Source organism: Trichechus manatus, unplaced genomic scaffold (assembly GCF_000243295.1).
Source record: "Trichechus manatus latirostris isolate Lorelei unplaced genomic scaffold, TriManLat1.0 scaffold00024, whole genome shotgun sequence".
In the NCBI taxonomy this organism is placed as follows: domain Eukaryota; kingdom Metazoa; phylum Chordata; class Mammalia; order Sirenia; family Trichechidae; genus Trichechus; species Trichechus manatus.
The window spans coordinates 18,569,839-18,589,817 of record NW_004443960.1 but is presented as its reverse complement, the minus strand read 5'-3'; the positions used below and the strand labels follow the sequence as shown (position 1 = coordinate 18,589,817).

The window sequence follows — 19,979 nt, the reverse complement described above, 5'->3', positions numbered from 1 at the left end:
TTCACTACATAACACAATAGATTGAATGTAGAGGCAGATGTGAGAAGCCACCTGTCTTCAATTAAGATAGACATCAGAGATTTGCAGAATATATAAAACAATGATACTCTCCCTGCTACTTAAAAAATGTATAAAAATATATTATTTATGTTCACATGTAATAGACATTTTATTGATTTTTTTAACCATTTATAAATATTTTAAAATTTTACCATATTTAAATTCTAATACTGTAACTATTGATAGATATCACCCACAAAAATAAAAGCTCTTTAAAGTCCTCAATTTTTAAGAGGGTAAAAACAAAAATGTTGTTAGAACCTCTGATATAGCGATTTAGAGCAGGAGTTGGCAAATGAGGCCCAATACCTGTTTTCTGTATATAAAGTTTTATTAGGACACAGCTGCACCCATTCATTGACATACTGTCTATGGCTATCTTCCCACAACAATTGCAAGTTGAGCAGTTGTGATAGAGACAGTATGGCCCATAAAATTATTTACTAGCTTGCATTTGTAGAAAAAGTTTGATGACCCCTGGTGTCGAGTATTAGAAGACAGTCTTAGAATCTGACAGAACTGCGTTTGAATCCTGGTTCCACTCTGACTAGCTGTGGGACCCCAGATACATGATCTAACCTTTCAAAAGCTCAGAACCCTCACATATAAAATTAGGATGATGATAATTAGCTCACAGGATTGCTGTAAAGATTAAATAAGATAATGTATAAAAAGCATTTTAGAACAGGACGCTTAGTAAGAGCTCAAAAAACAGTGGCTACTATTATTTACGTGCCCAGTGAGATATTTTGGAACATTTTTCTAGGACCACAACACAAAACACTATTCTGGCTGTTGATTATTATTCTAAGTGGACTACAATTTATTTCATAATGGAGTCATGATGGAATGATATTGTGCAATGGGATAGTCTAATAAGTTAGAATGTGTTGTAATAAGGTCTGAGAGAAACTATATCCTTTTCAGACCTTATCACAATGTGCTGTTCTAATCTATACCCACTAAACTCTGGTTGAAACAAAGACATGTTTCCCCTACTGCAAGACAGGAGAAATCTATGCAGATTTTTATAATTATTAACAATTATTAGCATCAGTTACAATGGTCACCACCACCAGTATGGGTGCTTAATACATTCGAGGCACTGTACTAAGAGCTTTATACACAGTATCTTATTTACCGTCATCAGTATCCCCTAAAGCGGGTGTTTCCATTTTATAGACCTAGAAACTGAAGTTCAGAGAAATTGCCCAAGATCACACAGCTAGAAATAATACAGGCTTTATTTAAAACCAGCTGGGTCCAACTCCAGAGACTACATACTGAACTACTACATTATGCTAGCGATACGGGCTTTAATTTCAAATACATTATCAGCTCAAATCACATACCCATTTTTTTAAAGAACGATAACAAGAGATGGTGGTCTGTGACTGTTCTGGTCCCATAATTTTAAGAAAGGCAAACATACTGGTCAAAGATACTAACCTTCTTTGGGCCATATTTAAGGAAATAGCGAGCCAATTCAAGGGATGTCCTAGCATCTTCCGTAGCATCATGACCAATCCTGTGTGGACACTGTATGTCCTTCCTGGAAAGTCAAAATAAAACTGACAGACCTGGGAGCATTTTTAATGATAGGCTCTTTCAACCACCTCAAATGTTCTGGGTACATGTAAAATTTCAGACTTGCATCACAATATAGATTCTTTTGTTCTAGCTAAGTGGCAGGCTCTGAGAGAGGTGCTGGGGATGCAGAAGATCAGGAATGGCTTTGTCCACAAAAGGCTATTGAATAAAAGACTCTGACCCACTCCTCAGCCAGCCCCTTGTCACATTCCTTAAACGTTGTAACCATTGTTTAAAGTTACCTTCCAGAAATTTTCTATTTGCATACGAGTGTCTATATGTACTTAATTCCTTTCTTGGTTGTTTTTTTTTAAAACTTAATATACATATATCTAAGTTAGTTATTGATATATCTAATTCTAATCTATATCATCTTGATATGTAGGCATACAGATCTTGCTCTGCATCTCCATTTTATTTTCAGTATTATCTTAGAGAGGTTTCCATATTACCATATGCAGATTCATCATGTTCTTTTGAATAACAACAAAGTATTCAATAGTACCTGTTGCTGTCCTGTTGATTCCAACTCATAGCGACCCTATAGGGCAGAGTAGAACTGCTCCATATGGTTTCCAAGGCTGTAATCTTTATGGAAGCAGACTGCCACATCTTTCTCCTGTGGAGTGGCTGGTGGGTTTGAACTGTCGACTTTTGGTTAGTGGCTAAGAGCTTTAATCACTGCACCACCAGGGCTCCTTATTCAATAGCACAGATAACCATAATTTATTTAACCAATCCTATAGAACGTTTCCAGTTTTTTGGCTATTTTAAACTATGCTGTAAAGAACATCTTTGTATATACATCTTTGCGTGTGTTTGTATATAATAGGATATATTCAATACAGACGTGTTATGTTTTGAAATGTTTGGTTAACTTTTTGGTCCTTCCCTGCCCAGTTCTATCCAATAAGCGTTGGCTGTGAATACAAACCCCTTTCTCTATTCCCATAATTTCTTCATCCCTGAGTCATAGTTCTCTCTGGAGCTAGGTTTCCAGGATTCGTACAAAATAATGTTTCCAAACTAACAGGGAGAACAGAGATCCTGAATTTTGCAATATGCATTAAATTGGATACTATATGCTAATGTATGTGCAATTTGTCAGGACAATATAATATGCAAATAAACCTACCCCAAAATAGCTTTGGCTAAGAACTTTAGCTTAAATCTTCTGCCCTGCTCTCTGACATAAAGCAATGATGTATCAATAACATATGGATGTATCATCTGAGGAGGAAAGAGAATAGAATGAGTAACATCCTATGCTAAAGGAAAAAGCAAGTGGGCTAGGGAATGGAGCCCAAGGCTTTAGATTTGAGATAATCAGAGCAAATGTTTATACCAGAAAAAACTAAGTCCTAAATCAAATGCTCACTTTCAGTGCTCTGAGATCCAGGTCTAAAGAGTGGCCCACTAACACAGCATCAGGAGGAAGCAGTGCTTTTAATCTTCTCTGTACATCTTTGAGTTTGGTCGTCACTGGGTTAAGAATCTTCTTGGTGATTCCCGAGAAGCTTTCAATAAAAAAGAGAAATGGACACAACAGGATATTAGCATATTTTCCTCCCTGGAAAGTCATTTCAAAAAGAATATTAAAAATTTTTTAAATTTCATATATGCTCATTATAGAAAAGGTTAAAATACAAAAAAGCAAAAAGGAAATTTAAAATTACCCATAATCCCATCAAACAGGGATCATCACTTCTTACATTTTAGTAAATACTCTTCCATATTTTATATATTTCATTTTTGTAAAAATGTAATCATAATGCACAAAGTGCTTTATAACATGATTTTGTCATTTGCAACATATCATGAGCAAGTTTTCACATCAATAAATCTACTTCAGCACATCCTTTTTAACGGTTATAGAGTATTCCAATCCCCTACTTTCAGACATTTATGTTCTCATAGTTTTGCAATACTGTGACAAACATGCTTATATATACATCTCTGCCACACATGACTATTCTCTAAGAACACTGTCTAATTGTTGAGGCTGCTAATATCACTATCATGCTACTATCACTATCACGGCCTCTGTGTCTAAGTAAGCATGCCATCTACCGGTGCAATGCTTCACTGGCTTTTTCTTTGCCTAAAATGAATCAGTGTAGTCTGTACATTCTAAAAATACATACAAATCTTTGGGAAGATAGACTTAAGATTTTGAGGCCCAGATTTCTATTATGGGAGAACTTAGTTTTGTTTTGTCTTGTGGGGAGTCAAAGCAGATTAGCCTCTTGAGGTAGGACTGCCAAATGATTTGCAGATTTTCAAATGAAGCCTTACCAGAAGGCAAAGCTCCAGCTGTTTGGTGGTTACTAGATAATGATTACAATCAGGAGATTCTATGGCAAGAAAGATAATATCCTAGCTTAAGGTCGTAAGACAAGAGAGCAAGAAGGGAAAGAGCTTTATACATTGACACTGTGCAATTTTGGTATTAAAATTTTCTGCTTTGTTGCCCAGCTTTTCTTTGATAATATACAGGTAGACAATACCTAACTAAATAGAAGCTATGAGCTATTCCTGTTAAGTCTCATCCCACTCTAGTCTGACAGCTCTAGGAAGAGCTGGAGTTGAGGTGAAGAATACCTGGTTAGGTAGTTCAAAATCTCGTTGTCAGGTTTAACAAGTTCATCCATAACACAGCAGCCTCCTTCAGCAACCAGTGAGATGCGTGTTAGTTCTCTCCCCTTGGATGTGAGGCACTGAAACATCAAAATGAGTCAGGCTGCTGACCTGTGGAAGCTCCTGCTTCCTCTCGTTATTCAGACTATGTCAACTGCCATCTGCCCTAAGCTCCTGGGGTCCCTGAGGCAATGGCACAGCCTTTTGCTGACTAAAGGATCCACTGTGAATGAAATTAAAGCTAAGCAGGCTGATGAATGTTACACTTAAGCAAATTTCTCTGGGAAGGATATGCTCAAGGAAGATGAATGGAAATACTAGCATTTAGAATAGTATCTACCACTTACTGAGTATGTACTACATTCCCAGTATTACGTTGAGTACCACTAATAGGTAACATTTATTAAGCACACTCTATTTTTATCTAATAGTGCATTAAGTACTTTATATATGACACTCCATAATAACCCTATGAGGTAGCCTCTGTTATTATCCCCACTTCACAAAGGGGGAAAACCAAAAAAAACCAAACCCGTTGCCATCGAGCTGATTCTGACTCATAGCGACCCTATAGGACAGAGTAGAACTGCCTCATATGGTTTCCAAGGAGTGCCTGATGGATTCGAACTGCTGACCTTTTGGTTAGCAGCTGTAGCTCTTAACCACTATGAGGAAATTTATGTAATAAGTTAGGAAATTTGTGCAAGGTTACATAGCCACTAACAAGCCAAACCAGGATAAACTCATTACCGACGAATCGATTCCAATTCATAGCAACCCTGCAGGAAAGAGAAGAACTGTCCCATAGGGTTTCCAAGGCTGTATTCTTTACAGGATCAGAGTGCCACATCTTTCTCCCGTGGAGCGGCTGGTGGGTTCGAACTGCCAACCTTTCTGCTAGCAGTGAGTGCTTAACCTCTGTGCCACCAGGGCTCCTTAAAGCCAGGATACAACACCTGGCAGACTCCAAAAACCCGAGCTCTTAGCCACCACTCTCATGAATTGAGAAACTGTTTCCTGAGTACTATGTGAGAGGGGATGTACTATCTTTGAAAGGAGACTTACTAGAATTAGATAAAGTAAAACACTAGAGGGGTATAAGCAGGGAAATCCCCCTTCGATCTTCAATGTGTAAAAACGAAGCCAAGCCAATAGTAAATGAAGCAAAAGCTCTAAGGCAACAACACTAACAACAACAAAACACTTGTCCAAAAGTCAGAGGAGCAAACTTCTAGTAATGTGCAAAGACTTGATTATACATATCAACTAGTTAGAAAACTTGTGTAGATTTATTCTTCATCTTGGAGCACAGATCCAAGTTTTCTAAAATGTGATGAAAAGGGTATAATTTCAGCAATTTAAACTGAATATTAGAACTGAATGCACTGGTTCATTGGTGCATGAGACTCAAGAAATCATCTTCCACTTGACCCAGGTGATCTTCTAACTAGAGTCTGCAACACTCCAGGTGAAAAACCAAAAGTAGTACTTACCATTTCACAGTCAAGCCCAAAGAGAGGGCTGTTGTCCATTACAGAACCACTACACTTGGTAGGTACAAAGTTTTCACAGTCAGAAAAACCTAGAAGAGAAATGTATAAAATATTTGCCTGTAGAACTAGAGCTGGCAAACATCACTCTTGGATTTAACCAGGCAAAGCTGAAATATCACATTTCCTGGGCACCTTCTCTATATCTGACATAGATTTAAATTTAAAGATTAAATAAGAGACAATGTCTGCCCCCAAGTTCTTCTCCATCCACTCATTTTTAGACTCTGAGAGAATAACGTAGTATGCTATTATGGGGGAATCCTGGAACTTGAACTTCCTGGCAGTTACCAAGTAACAAATTTTCTTCCTTATGAGAAAAGAGATTATAACTAAATTTGTGGCTAAATCCAAATTCACTGGACTCTTTCTATGTAGGCACTAAGGGGAGATAAATAAAGTATTCAAATGAGTACATGTGACACCTTTCTTTCCTAAATAAAGCAAGAGAAAGTAGGAATGAGATTTCACTCTAGTGGACATCTAAAAGGATTTCATTGTAGGCAGGAAGTTTAAGCAGCATTCACCATGTCTCCTATCCACACCTGACAGGGAGACTTGCCTCCATTTTCTGGAATTACAGCCTGAAAATTCCCTAACAGACTCAGCTATAGGCTTAGGGTAACCCCTCTGTTGTGTACCCTAAATCTCTATCCAGGCACATTCAGCTCAAAGGCCCAAAAGCATTTGAAGCTTTGAAGATTCCCACTTTCAGACAAAGGCAAAGCAGCAAAGGTTAACTTTTTGACCCAGCAATTCCACTCCCAGGTATCTACCAAGAGAAATGAAAACATATGCCCACGCAAAAATGTGTACATGAATGTTCACAGCAGCATTACTCATAATAGCCAAAAAGTGGAAACAACCCAAATGTCCATCAACTGATGCATGGATAAACAAAACGTGGTATAGCCATACATGGAATACCATTTGGCAATGAAAATAAATGAAGTATTGATACAAGATACAACATGGATGAACCTTGAAAACAAGCTCAATGAAAGAAGCTGGTCACAACAGATCACATATTATATTTACATGAAATGTCCAGAACAGGTAAATCTAAAGACAGGAAGTAGATTAGTGGTTGCCAGGGGCTGTGGAAGTTGGGGAGAAATGGGGAGTGACTGCTAATGGGTATGGGATTTCTTCTGGGCTGATGAAAGGGTACTAAAATTGATAGTGGTGATGCCGTACAACACTGTGATCATTGTAAAAATTACTGAATTGTACATTTTAAATGGATGAATTACAAAACCAAGAAAACCAAACCCATTGCCGTCGAGTGGATTCTGACTCATAGGAACCCTACAGGACGGAGTAGAACTGCCCTCGTAAGGTTTCCAAGGCTGCATAATCTTTACAGAGGCAGACTGTCACATCTTTCTCCCGCAGAGTGGCTGGTGGGTTCGAATTACCGACCTTTCAGTTAGCAGCCGAGCACTTAACCATTGCGCCACCAGGACTCCCTGGGTGAATTATATGGTATATTAATTATATTTCAATAAAGCTGTTTAAAAAAAAGGAAATTTAATATCACTACTATAAATGGAAAACCTTTATTGCTAGCTATAAATAGGAGGCAATAAAAAAACAAAAAACAGAATCAAAGCATTACAGATAAATAATGAATGTTTTTTTTAGTGTAAGTGTGTCCCATGTAACATCTGGGACATACTTATGCTAAAGAATTATTGTTTATCCAAAATTCAAATTTAACTGTGTGTCCTATATTTTATCTGGCAACCTTACATGGTAGGGACCATGTATCCCACACTGAACAAAGGCCCTACCCCCCATTGCCAGCCATAGGCCTAAGGCTTCCTGGCACTGAAAAAGAAAAAAAAAAAAGAAAGAAAGAAATCAAAGCAATTGTATTAAATTCTTGCTATATAACTGATCAAGGCTCTGAGTCTAGACCTGCTTTATTCGTTGGAAAAAAAAAAAAGGGTGATATAGGAGAAGGATTAGAAATACTGGAGAGGTGTTAAAGTGTTAAAGATATACTGACTTCTCTTTGTTATACTGAGAAGGAATGAAAGAAAACTGAAAAAGGAATATGTTAATACTTTTTAATGTTACATTCATACATAACCGAAAATCATTTCTTTACCAGTCATGGCATACATCCCACACTTTTAGAAACACAGTACTTAAAATACTGTCGTCATTAATAGAAAATAGAATAAGCAAGAAAAAACAACTTGGAAAGCAGCCAGAAAAATGAACTTTCAACAGGAATATTTTTAAATGAACTGCTAAATATTTTTACCTTGTTACCAAGATCAGATTACAGCTAAACAAACCTTGTAATGGAAAGTGAAATGTTTTCATTTCTTCCTTTGTCAGAAGACATCTGGTCAAGCCCACTCTATTAAAGCCAAACTTTTGAATGATGGGGTCATTCTGAAGGTTGATGCTGGCTCTTACACTGGCAAAAGGTGAAGACCCTGAAACAAGAAGGACAATTAAGCATATGTTAGTTAGAATGTGTGTTTAAGAACCTCAGAGGACATGTCTCTTAACATTATGAAAGCAAAGCACAGTGAAATCCAAAGATGTATAAGACCCAGCCCCATTTTTAAGGAGCTTGCTATCTAATACGGTTATAAGACCACAAAGAGAGTAAGTTCCAAATGAGTTATAACAAGAAAGGCTATAAAAGGGAAAGGAGGAAGACTACACTTTTAGCTAGGGTGGTCAGAGATGTTTCAAGAGAGAAAAAGATTAGCTAAGTCTTCAAGAAAAGATAGAATTCAGATAGCTGCTGTATTAGACCTGTCCATTATAGTGCTTGTCACTCCCAACAGCCCATTCTAGCTAAATCTACTCTATCCTCAGCCATCTACTCATGCAGCACCAGCCTGTTATGCAGGCGTGGGGACCTGGGTCAAGAGGGACCTATCTATAGACTGACTAGTGATTGCTATTTCTTGTCAAGATATGCTCAGAAGGGACAATGTAATTAGCTAAACCGATCAGACTATCTGCTTCCAGAATTTGAACTAGAAAATAAGAGAATTGACCAGTTAGAAGAGGAAAACAGAGAAGATGCCATGAGAGGAGAGAACAGCTCTTCGCTAGAGGCACTTAGGCTCCTGATGGCTTTCTGGCTCACATACATCCTTCAAAACAATCCCCCCTTGCTTAAGGTAGCTCAAACAAGCAGCTGGTTCTTGCAACTAAAAGAGCCATAGAATCATAAGCAGAAAAGAAGGCATTCCCAGTAAGGCAGAAATGTACAAAGCAGACTTGGTATGGAAATGAGCAGACTAAAGAGGGAGAAAAAAAGGTCTGTGTAGGAGAGCAGTGCAGCAAACAAGGTTGAGAGAGAAAGATAAAAGTGAATTGCAGACCATTATGTATGCCAGGCTCAAGAATTTGGACTTTAGTCCGCCATTCAGTATATAAGGGGGAGCAGCTGAAAGTTCACAAGAAGGAAAGTGACATAATCAAAACAGTATTTTAAGAAATATCAACCCCAAAGATATGTGGGAAGCAGAGTAGAGAAATTAGAGGCGGCTTATTTGAGTCTGGATTAGGATGGTGGTAGGGATGGAAGAAAAGGGATATATGAAAGAAACATTACACAAGAAAAACTGGTAGAGTATGGTGACAGAATAATTCAGTTCAGTCAACAAGAAACTTACTTATGCTTATTTTATGCCTAGCATTGTTCTAACCACTGGAGATCATCCAGTGAACAAAACTGACAAAATCCTCATGGACCTTAAATTCTAATTGAGAAGATGAACAACAACTAAATATATAACACATCAGGTGGGGGTAGGGGATATAAAGAAAAGCAAAGGAGGGAAAGGAAGACAGGGAGTGCTGGGACAGGAAAAGGGTTACTGTCATATATTTTATATAGGGTGATCAGGGAAAGTTCATAGGAGCAAAGGGAATGAGCCATGCAGACTGGGTATGGGAAAACAAACCAAAAAAGTAATTTTAAAATTTAAGATTAGGGTCTTAGAGAAAAATGGTACTAACAGAAGAGAGGATTTGAAGAGGAGGCCTGCTATTTAGGGATGAGAAAAATGCTTTTAGCCATGTTATGATTGAAAGGACAGTGGAATAGCCAAGTAGCTAAGTCCAGCAAGCCTGGAATTTGGGACATCAGACCTAAAGATTAAGATATGGGAGTCATCCACAGAAGAATGATAGGTAAACTTGGAAGAACAGATGAATATTCCAAAGGAAAAACTGAACTGAAGATCAGAGTGCTATGGACTATGCCTTCAGGATGCTGATATTTAGGATAGGAAGATGAAGTGAAATCCTAGAGAAGTTGCCATTAACCTCTCTGGCACCTCGCTGCCTACAGGATAAAATCCAAAGTCCTTAGCTTAGCATTCAAATACTACAGGACATGGCCTTAACCTGCCTCTCCAGCCTTACCTCTCACCACTACACTTCCTCCAATTCTCCACCACCCCCATCATCCCCAACTCCCCACCACCCCATCATCTCCAACTCTCTACCACCCCCTATCATCCTCATTTCCCCACCACTCCCATCATCCCTGTTACTCTGTATTCTTTAACAATATCCAATTTCTCTTTCCTGATTATACCTTTTCTTTCACAGTTCTGTGCCTTTACTTGAGCCTAGAATTTCATAATAACTACTCTATAACTTATTTAAAGATGTTTAAAATACAGTGCAACTCAAATCAAATAGGTCTGCAGGTCAGATATGGGCATGTATTGCAAAGAGAGGAGAATAATGGAAAGGTAGGAAGTTAGAAATGACATGCTGCTGAGACACAGGATAGATAATAGGAAGCACAGCTCTGTAAGAGATTGGAAGAAATCACTGATTACTCCTCACTACTGTTTTCATGTCCCCTCAGAGAATTAGTTTTTTTTTACCTACTGTGCAATCATTCAATTATTTATTTTTCAACATAAAAAAAGCATCAATGAACAATACTTATCCTTACTATGTGTAATGAACTCTGGTAAGTTATATTCCATTAGTCACCCTTCACCATAAAAAAAGGTTAATGGTAATTTGTTAACGGGATGCAACACACAGTTTGAAAAACACTGCTATTGTGGCTCTTTGCCTTTTTGCTGGCCAGCATCTAAACCCCCTGCCTATTCCTCATTATGAGTAGTATTACTGGGTATCCATTATACCAGTCAAAAGTGAGATCTTTTTTTGTCAAGTTATGGGCACTTAACCCATACTTCCTGTGAGCTTTTGAACCCTGAAGGAGATATACAAAGACCCAGTGATAGTTTAAAAATTATTCACAGTAGTTCACAAGAGTCTAGCAATCAGTGATATCTAGCGGTAGCCTTAACTATCTAACTCAACCAGATGGTTTCTGAAGCATGAACCCTGGCTTGGTTCCTGCTGTCTAACCTCCTTGGGTACCTGCCCATTTTGCCCTTAAAAAAGTTTTCCTTCCTCAGTTAGTTAGAATCGAGTTTTGTTGCTTATTGCAATAAACTTGACAGATAAACCTACTTATAAGCATAACCATAGTATCTTTTATAGTGAGCAAATCATCAACCAGTCATAGCCATACCTTCCATTGTCCGGGGAAGATCCCCACTTGTTTGTTTCTTTTGTAGTCCAATGATATCGGCTAGAAAATCAGATGATGGAGGAGGCAAGCGGAATTTCTGAAAATACACAACAGAATTTTTTTTACAAAAATGCTTGAAAACAGTTAAAACATTATAAAAGGTTGGAACTTTATTGTCAGCTCAGTGCTATGAAAGGTTTGGACTTTAATTGTTGGCTCTGTAAAATGAGGACTGTTTTGGTGATGTGGAAGGGCCACATTTACAATACCTCCAGAAATGTTCTCTGCTTCTTTGATTACACATTGTAAAAAAGACAAACATTACAAAATGTGCAATTCAGACAAGGAAAGTCCCTCATATATTTGAAAGCACTTCCACATCTATTATTTCATTATACCCCATGTCAGGTATTTAGGACAAATGACAAAGAAGAGCAGAGATTGAGAGCTCCAGCCTCTGGCTCATCTGGGCTTAAATTCTAGTTCCACCACTTACTAACTGTAATTGGGCAAGTTATTCAGTTTCCTTCTCTGTAAAATGGGAATTTAAAAAAGTATCTATCCCTTACAGAACTGTTGAGAATTAAAAATGATGCATGCAGTGTGATAAATATAGTGCCTAGCATATAGGAAGTGCTCAATAAATATGCTCAAAAAAATAAATCCAGATCCTGTTTTAAGTGTGTCCAGTTTTGTGATGTTTTTCAAGAGAAGCAGAAAAATACAGATTTTATTTAAATTTTACCATTTTTCAAAACACCTCAGCCCCAATAAAACAGGACAGTATCAACCTGGGAACTACAGATTGCAATCTGGCAATAAATGTTTTGCCCAGATCACCAAAGAAATCAGAGACAAAGCTAATCTCAACATGAAATTTCTGAATCTTCGTCCTTTTTGCTTTCTACAACACCTACTGCTTGCTGAGCCAGGTTGCCAAGGAGCACACTGTCTGAGACACATGCACTAGTGTCAAGAGGGGAGGACCTGACTCAGCTCTAATACACAGTTTTCTTAACTTACGTGTCTGAATGCCCTTCGGAGAAATCCGAACTCCAAATAGAACTTGTAAAAGTGCAGCTGACTCATTCCCTGCAGAACAAAAACCACCACATTGTTCAGGTGGTTTTGGTGAAAAAGCTGGCACCAGCTGTTGAAAAATCAAACCAACACAACTGAGAGTGACATCCTCAAGTCAGTTACATAAATACAGAAGGGGAGTATGAAAAAAAACAGTGAGCAACAGCTAACGGCATTTACCATCACTCACTGACTGCTATTACTGCACAGAATTCAAATAAAGAGCTCTTGAGCTAAATACGCAGTACATTCAAATCAAGTAAAATACCAAATGAAATGCAATGCTTTCATTATCCTCTTAAGTCTTGTTTTAAATCAGGACTAAATTCACTTTACAAAGACACATCCCCAAGATCTCAACCTGCTCTGCTGCCCTTCCTAAGTTGGGTAGTCCCATGGCTGGCTTCAAGAAAGCCAGTTTTAGATAAACTGACAGACCAATGGCAGTATCTGTTGTGCAGACGAAGGTTTTTGAGGTGTCTAGCCAGTTCATAATAACCTCCTCCACACAGATGTATGCATTTGAAAATCTCTCTATTGGTACATATAAAAAAGACAATTTTCATAAGACATTTAATAATGATTTTGACAATATAAGAATAGCAAATTTCTCTCTTTGCCCTTTATTTGTAAAAGAAAAAGATTCATTAGGAGTCTTAATGTATAATCATGTTATTTCTATTGGATCCTCCCTGGGGGCTTACAAACCAAAATGCCTACATAGGGCAGAAAAATACTGTAATTAAGGGAAGGAAGGCCAGGTGGGACACTGCAGAGTACATGTCCCATTTAAAGGTGAAGGCTACAACTCAGTTTTGACAAATTGATGCCATGTGGGAATACAGGGACAGTTGCCAGATCGTTTTCAATGAAGCCAAAAATCTGGATTTTTACACAGGAATTCCCAAATGTAATTATCAGCAACTATCACAAAAAATTTTTCTAGGGCATGCTGCATGGCAAACAAATAATGTCAGTAAACAAATATGGCCCTCTATACCAGTTTGAAAACTCTGGTCTATACTTAGCATTTAAGTTCATCTCATACCTGGGTTTAGGAACAGTCGATTTGCCTAGAACTGCATACTTCAGCAATTCACATAGCTGGCTGTGGGTTACTTCACAGTTTTCAGCAAATAAAATGGTAGATAAGCGAGCTCTCTACGAAGATAAATCAGGGCACAGCAAACCATGATTACTAAGAACAGCAACAAAGCAAGGCAAAGTATTAAATTATTCCAGTTTCTCACTATTTTAACATATATCCAAACATAAGGAGGTTCTAACGAATTGAAAATGAAGGTCTAAAACAACAACCTGTAATATGACATTATTAATAATAGAATACTTAATAAAGATTGTTACAGAACCCGAATTACAGATCTTAGTTACATGCTAGAGATAGTGGGATAAATAAAACATGACTCCTGCTTTTAAAGAATCCAGTCTGGGGGTGGGGGTGGGTGGGAATGCAGAAACAGGTAATTTCAATAGTGTGTTAAGCGTTACTACTCAGGCAGGAGACCAGTGAGGCTAACTGCCTTGAGGGTTAGAGTCTTGGGGATGGCTTCACTGAGATGAAAATATTCGGGGTACTCCTTAAGAACAATGAGTTTTCATGTTGGAGGGAACATCGTGTCCAAACAAGCAGCTAGTTTTGGCTGGAGCTAAGAACATAAATTGCAGAGTAGTGGAGATGTGAGAGTAGAAGGAAGTAGGAGCCAAATCATAGGTCACTGGAGTCTGAAGTATGAACTCAGACTGTATTCTGGAGCAATGGGGAGTCATCGAGGACCCTGCCTGCCTCCCCCCACCCCATGCTTAAAAGAGTTTCACACATATATCTGGCTATTAAAGTAATATGTGCAAAATACTATAAAAGACTCGGACAAAAAGAACGGTATATAAAAAATAACAGAAGTCACCTATAATAGTACAACTCAGAGATAATTACCATTTTCATTTTGGTCTGGGAGGCAGCAGAGTATAGTGGTTAAGACCTTGAGCCCTAGAGTCATACTACCTGAGTTCAAATACCAAGTTCTACCATCTTGGACAAGTGTCTTAACCTCTCCAAGACTGAGCTTCTTCATCTATAAAGAAATATAAAAAAATTCTACCTCACGAGGTTATTGTGAAGGCCAGTAAGATAATGCAAGTGCAAGTAATCAAAGGCAATATCACCAATAATGGGACTAATCGAAACTGTGCACTACCTGATAAAATGAAAGAGAAGAGAGTATCACTTCTGTGATATTCCTGCGTAAGACGTATAACCTGAATCTAATGAGGAAACAAACAAACCTAACTTGAAGGGCATTCTACAAAATAACTGGTCCAAGATTACTTGATTACCCAAGAAATATTTAAAAGCAGTAAGCTCACTGTCTGTACGCATGTGTAAGTTATTTGCGATGGGACTCTAGGACTGCAGAGTTTATTTAAAGTCATGAAAGAACAAAATTAAAATGCCATGGAGAAGATAAAAAAGCAGTAAGTTCACGAATGCCAAGCAAAGACTGAGGAACTGTTCAGATTGAAAGAGACATGACAAGAGTATGGATTGGATCCTGGTGCTAAAAAGGATATTGCTGGGAAACAACTGGAGAAACTTGAGTGGGGTCTGGGAATTAGTAGCCAATAGTATATCAATGTTAACTTTCTGACTGTGATGGCTCCAATTGTGGTTCTGTAGGAGGACATCCTTGTTTGTAGGAAATACACACTAAAATATCTGAGGCTACACTGTGTCAACAACTACTTTCAAATGGTTGTGTGTGTGTGCTATTCTTGCAACTTTTCTAAAAGTTTGAGTTTTTAAAATAAGAGTGATGAGATTGTCAATTTCTATACACATCTTACATTAACTTTTTTTTTGCTAATCTGATAGGCAAAAAAATGGAATTTCATTTTAACAAAAAAAAGTCTGTTAGTACTAATCAGCTTTTAAAATACTATATAACTTTCTTACGTCTACTGTTTATCTTCTGAATCTCTCCACTAGCTCATAAGCCCTACTAGGTAGTGATTTTGTTTTATTCACTGATGTACCCAAGTGCTCGGCATATAGTAGACAAGAGAAGTCTGATGAATGACTGAAGGAACGAATGACATATATTTGGCTCTCAACAAATGGTAGCTATGACCATCGTATTCTCCCATTGGGCTATAAGCTTCATGAGGGCAGGGATTTTTGTATTTTTGTGCATTAAGAGTCCCCAGAAGCTAGAATAATTCCTGGCATACACAAGATCTCAATAAATATTTGTGGGTGAGCTGGGCCTGCCGGACCAGCGTCCGCGTAGATGGAGACCCCAAACCGCCTAGAGCCGCCCGCTGGGTTCCCGGTTGCTCACCTTCGCGTCAGGCGGCCTCTCCTCCAGATCCCAACCGGCTCCCAACGCCTTGGGCGCCTCGACCAGCCTGTTCGGGGCCCGCCTCCTCTTTCTGCCCTTCTTGGCAGAAATCTCCGTCCCTCCCCTGTCTGGCTCCATGAGGCTTTGGAGAAAGATCGGCTAAGACTGAGGAAACCCCGACGCCCAGATTCCCCGGCCGGAGCAGTCTCCTGAGAGGACGCAGTCGGGGTTTTGACAGCTTATAACCTCCCTCAGATCCGCTCCTCACTTCACAGTTCACTGAGGGTACTGACGATCCTTGCCTTTCGCGGACGAGAAAACAGTGCCAGAGCAAGCCAAACAGTTTTACCGTCCGCTTCCAAGATTCGAAGCGGCTTTCCAACGGCCCAAACGCTCCCTCGCCAGCCGGTAAAGGCGGGGGCGGGGGAGTGTTTCCAATTGGCTTCCCCGCCCAAAACCACTCCCCACACCCTCCCGAAAACGCCTACTGGAAGCTGGGCGGAGAGCGCAGGCGCAGCCTCAGCGGCCTCGTTTGTTTTTCTCTGGCGGAACCACTGCTACAGTCGTGTCAGCCGCGCGGGGCATTTGAACGGACCGGAAGTGGGAGTCGAGCGGCAGTTGGACTTGGAAGAATTAGGAGTGTTGGGAATGGCAACCAAGAAATTGGCGCGGTACGTGAGGGGGTTCCAGGCAGGGGGTCGCTTCCGGTCGGCCTTGGCGTCCGCGGCGGCAGCTTCCATTCCCTGCAGTCCCCGCGTTCCGACCCTCCTTTCTGGCCAGGACTGAAAGGCCCCTGCCTGTACCTTGCTCTCGAGCCTCAGGCCCTCTGCGCGAGGGCGGAAAGAGTCTGAGGCCGAGACCAACTGGGTTCTCGGCTGTGTGGCCTGTAGCCAGTCTCTGCCCCATTCTAGCCCTCGGGAAGCGCCTGGACGTGACGACAAGCTCCATTGCACCCACCAAGCTGTTTATCCCACTACTTCGTAGTTGTCCATTTAAATCATAATATGAATCAGTGTGAACTTTTTCCTGATTATTGGAAATGCTGTTCCCATTTCTGATTATTGGAAGCGGTGTAATGTACTAGTGAATAGCATGGGCTTCAGATTTAGGCAGTCCTGGGTTCACGTACCAGAACTGCCCTTTGGTACATTACTGAAACTCTCTGTCAATTTTCTCATCCATTAAAATATAGGTAGCAAAAGTGCCTTCCTCGTAGTTGTTGAGGATTAAATGATATCCATCTAGATTTAGTTCCTGCTACATAGGAAGCAGTCAATAAATGTTAGCTACTATTCCCTTCTGGCACTCTGGCACTTCCATCATACTTCTTAACCCTTTGGTGACCCAGTTATTTTCTCTTAGAATTTTTTGTTGATACCGTGTGTTTTCATTAATAGAAGCATGCTGAATCACAGTGTATCTGAATTTTTAATATGTAGTGTGGATTTTTTTTTTCTTGCCCTCTCCCACAAGCCTACCTTAAGTGTTTAGTGCTACATACGAAGTACCACTAATTATACCCCACAGTCCCCACTAGGGTTTATAGGTACATATGTGTAACAAATACAGATTTTCAGAATTTCTGTTTTTCCTACCAAAAATTCAGTCACCTCATACGATACCCTGTAAAAACAGTAATTTGTGGCACATGCCACAAATAGTCATAAAGGCCCCTGCCTTGAGGCAGCATGCACTGTCAGTGGTACAGCAGCTTCCCTGTAAATCCCAGAGGCTGAAAAAGTTCATGGTCACTGTGTGTACTGCCAGGCACAAAAGGGTTAACATCAAACTACTGCCTGAGGCAACCTGCCTAGTTAAAATCTACCTAGTCAAAGTCATTAATCTCACCTTCACTTAAGACCTCAGTAAGCTCTTCCCCTTCTGTGGCCTCCTTAACAGTGTATTGCTTTTGGAAAACCTTTATCATAAACTACCTTGCAGTGGTTTCATGGATGTCTGGTTTCTTCCACCAGATTTTTTAAGCTCCAAGAAGGGACCATGTTCTGTGTTGCTCTTATCTTCTCAGAATTGCTGTACACATAGCAAGCCTTGAAAAAACGCAAAGGCGAAAATAACGGCTTACGCTTTTCACTGCATTAGTTAAATTCCTCAATATTACTGTGAAGTAAGGGGAGCAGGTAGAATTAGCCTAAGTTTGCAAATAACGTGCTTTGAAGCCCATGCAGGTAAAATGACTACAAAAATCAAAAGAGAGGGTTGCAAAGTTAGGATAAAAACCCATGTTTTTTCCCCTTGAAGTCTAGTTCAATATCCCCTCAATCACAATACATTATTAATGAGAGTTTTGCCATATGCATAGTGCCATTAGTTTGGTAGCCTATTCAAAAAGAATGAATTAGTTTATTGATCATATCGGGTTTACATTTTTAGGCAGCTTGGATTAATTAGGAGAAAGTCATTCGCACTAGCAAATGGAAATCTAGGAAGAAGCAAATTCAGTAAGTACTGTAGCGTGCTTAGTTTCTTTACATTTTGTAGCCTTGCACTTTTATGCTGATAAAACATAAGGATACCTTGATCTTTTGCAGAACAGTTGTTTGACTACTTAATTGTCATTGATTTTGAGTCGACATGCTGGAATGATGGGAAGCGCCACCATAGCCAGGAAATAAGTAAGTCCAGACGGCCAATGACCAAAGCTAGTACTGGATGAGTCACTTTAATGTTTAGATAGAAACCAGTCAACAGTTAGTTTAGGAAAACAGGGTGATCTATGAATTGGTAGTTTATTATAAAACTTGACTTAAAACACAAAACAAAAAAACCCATTAATATCTAAATGTGTCATCATATAAAATACGGTAAACCTGCGAAAGCTGGAACTTCTGTGTAAGGCAGAAACTTGTCAGAGGAGGAAAATTCAAGTATTTTCCACTAAAAGAAGTGATAATAAAGTGGTACACTGCACCCTGTTAAAGGGGGAAAACTTGGGACACCTGGAAAAACAAGGCAGTCCCATGGAATTCCGGCTCTCACAGGTTTCACTGTAATTATTTTAGAATTGCATATAAAACCTCACGTGTGTAAATACTGAAAAAATACTTTTGCAAAAGAGGAGTATGTTTCCAGTTCCACTGGTTATTTGTATTTAATTGTGGAATTATATTCAAGAGTTTTCTTTTAAGTAGATATATTCAGATCAGAGCGTCAACCTTTTGATTTATTCTTTGGCATAATTTTATTACATCGCACTGTTTTATTTGGTCATTTTAATATGCTTTGACTGAAACAATGATTGTTTAATAGTGCTATATGATGGTGGTATGTATTTCATTTAGGGTGATTACAGCATTAGCAATTATATATTTAAGTGTCAGTTGATTCTTTCATTTAGTTGAATTTCCATCAGTATTGCTGAACACATCCACTGGAGAGATTGAATCTGAGTTCCATGCTTATGTTCAGCCTCAAGAGCACCCAGTTCTTTCTGAATTTTGCACGAAACTGACAGGCATAACACAGGTATGCCCTCTCCCCTCACCCCAAGCCAAACAGGTATAATGCAAATTTTAAGATTCAGAAATCAGTTTCAAAAAGGAAAAAAAAAGCTAGATACCATTTGCAGTTAGATTTATTCAATGTTAAGAGAAATAATGTGCTCTCCAGAATTCCACTGGAATCTTTAGAAATGAGAAAGAATCATGTTATAAGAATGAATACCAAATATATTTTATGAAAGTTAAGTGACTCATATTTGTCTTTTATTTCTGTTGTATGGGTTTCATTATTATATTTCTGTGTGATTTTAGATTTATTAACCTAATTTTTCTTACCTTAGAAAGTGCTAATCATTATATTATCCCTTTCCCATGTGTTTTAACATCTTCTCACTGATAAACTTTGCCAGTAGAACCTCTTCCTTATCATATCCCCCATAGTGCTTACCTATAATAACTCCTCAAAAATTATGGAATTTTTTAAATAGGTAAATGGTAACTCTGGTGAAGGGTAAGACCATACGCAATTCTGGGGAAGCCAGCACAGCTTGTCCAAGGCAAGGTCATGGAAGCTCTATAGATACATCCAAACTCTCTGAGGGACCGAATTACTGGGCTGAGGGCTGTGGGGACCATGGTCTCGGGGAACATCTAGCTCAATTGGCATAACATAGTTTATAAAGAAAATGTTCTACATTCTACCTTG

The 19,979-nt window shown here is 39.0% G+C and overlaps 2 protein-coding genes across 2 annotated transcripts in view; one reads left to right on the top strand and one right to left on the bottom strand.

Moving 5' to 3' along the window:
- REXO5 (RNA exonuclease 5) overlaps nt 1-16,087 on the bottom strand; it is a 32,322-nt gene extending 16,235 nt beyond the window's left edge. The window contains exons 1-10 of the mRNA XM_012554640.2: nt 15,816-16,087; nt 13,508-13,620; nt 12,403-12,529; nt 11,380-11,476; nt 8,144-8,287; nt 5,781-5,869; nt 4,252-4,367; nt 3,029-3,167; nt 2,786-2,880; nt 1,510-1,612 (exon numbers count right to left, since the gene is read on the bottom strand). Of these exons, the coding sequence (XP_012410094.1) occupies nt 1,510-1,612; nt 2,786-2,880; nt 3,029-3,167; nt 4,252-4,367; nt 5,781-5,869; nt 8,144-8,287; nt 11,380-11,476; nt 12,403-12,529; nt 13,508-13,620; nt 15,816-15,953 (1,161 nt within the window). The 5' untranslated portion in view covers nt 15,954-16,087. The remainder of the gene's footprint in view (nt 1-1,509; nt 1,613-2,785; nt 2,881-3,028; nt 3,168-4,251; nt 4,368-5,780; nt 5,870-8,143; nt 8,288-11,379; nt 11,477-12,402; nt 12,530-13,507; nt 13,621-15,815) is intronic.
- Nucleotides 16,088-16,363: 276 nt separating this feature from the next.
- ERI2 (ERI1 exoribonuclease family member 2) overlaps nt 16,364-19,979 on the top strand; it is a 9,294-nt gene continuing 5,678 nt past the window's right edge. Inside the window, exons 1-4 of the mRNA XM_004373311.2 lie at nt 16,364-16,486; nt 18,207-18,274; nt 18,365-18,448; nt 19,171-19,298. Coding sequence (XP_004373368.1) covers nt 16,464-16,486; nt 18,207-18,274; nt 18,365-18,448; nt 19,171-19,298 — 303 coding nt within the window. The 5' untranslated portion in view covers nt 16,364-16,463. The remainder of the gene's footprint in view (nt 16,487-18,206; nt 18,275-18,364; nt 18,449-19,170; nt 19,299-19,979) is intronic.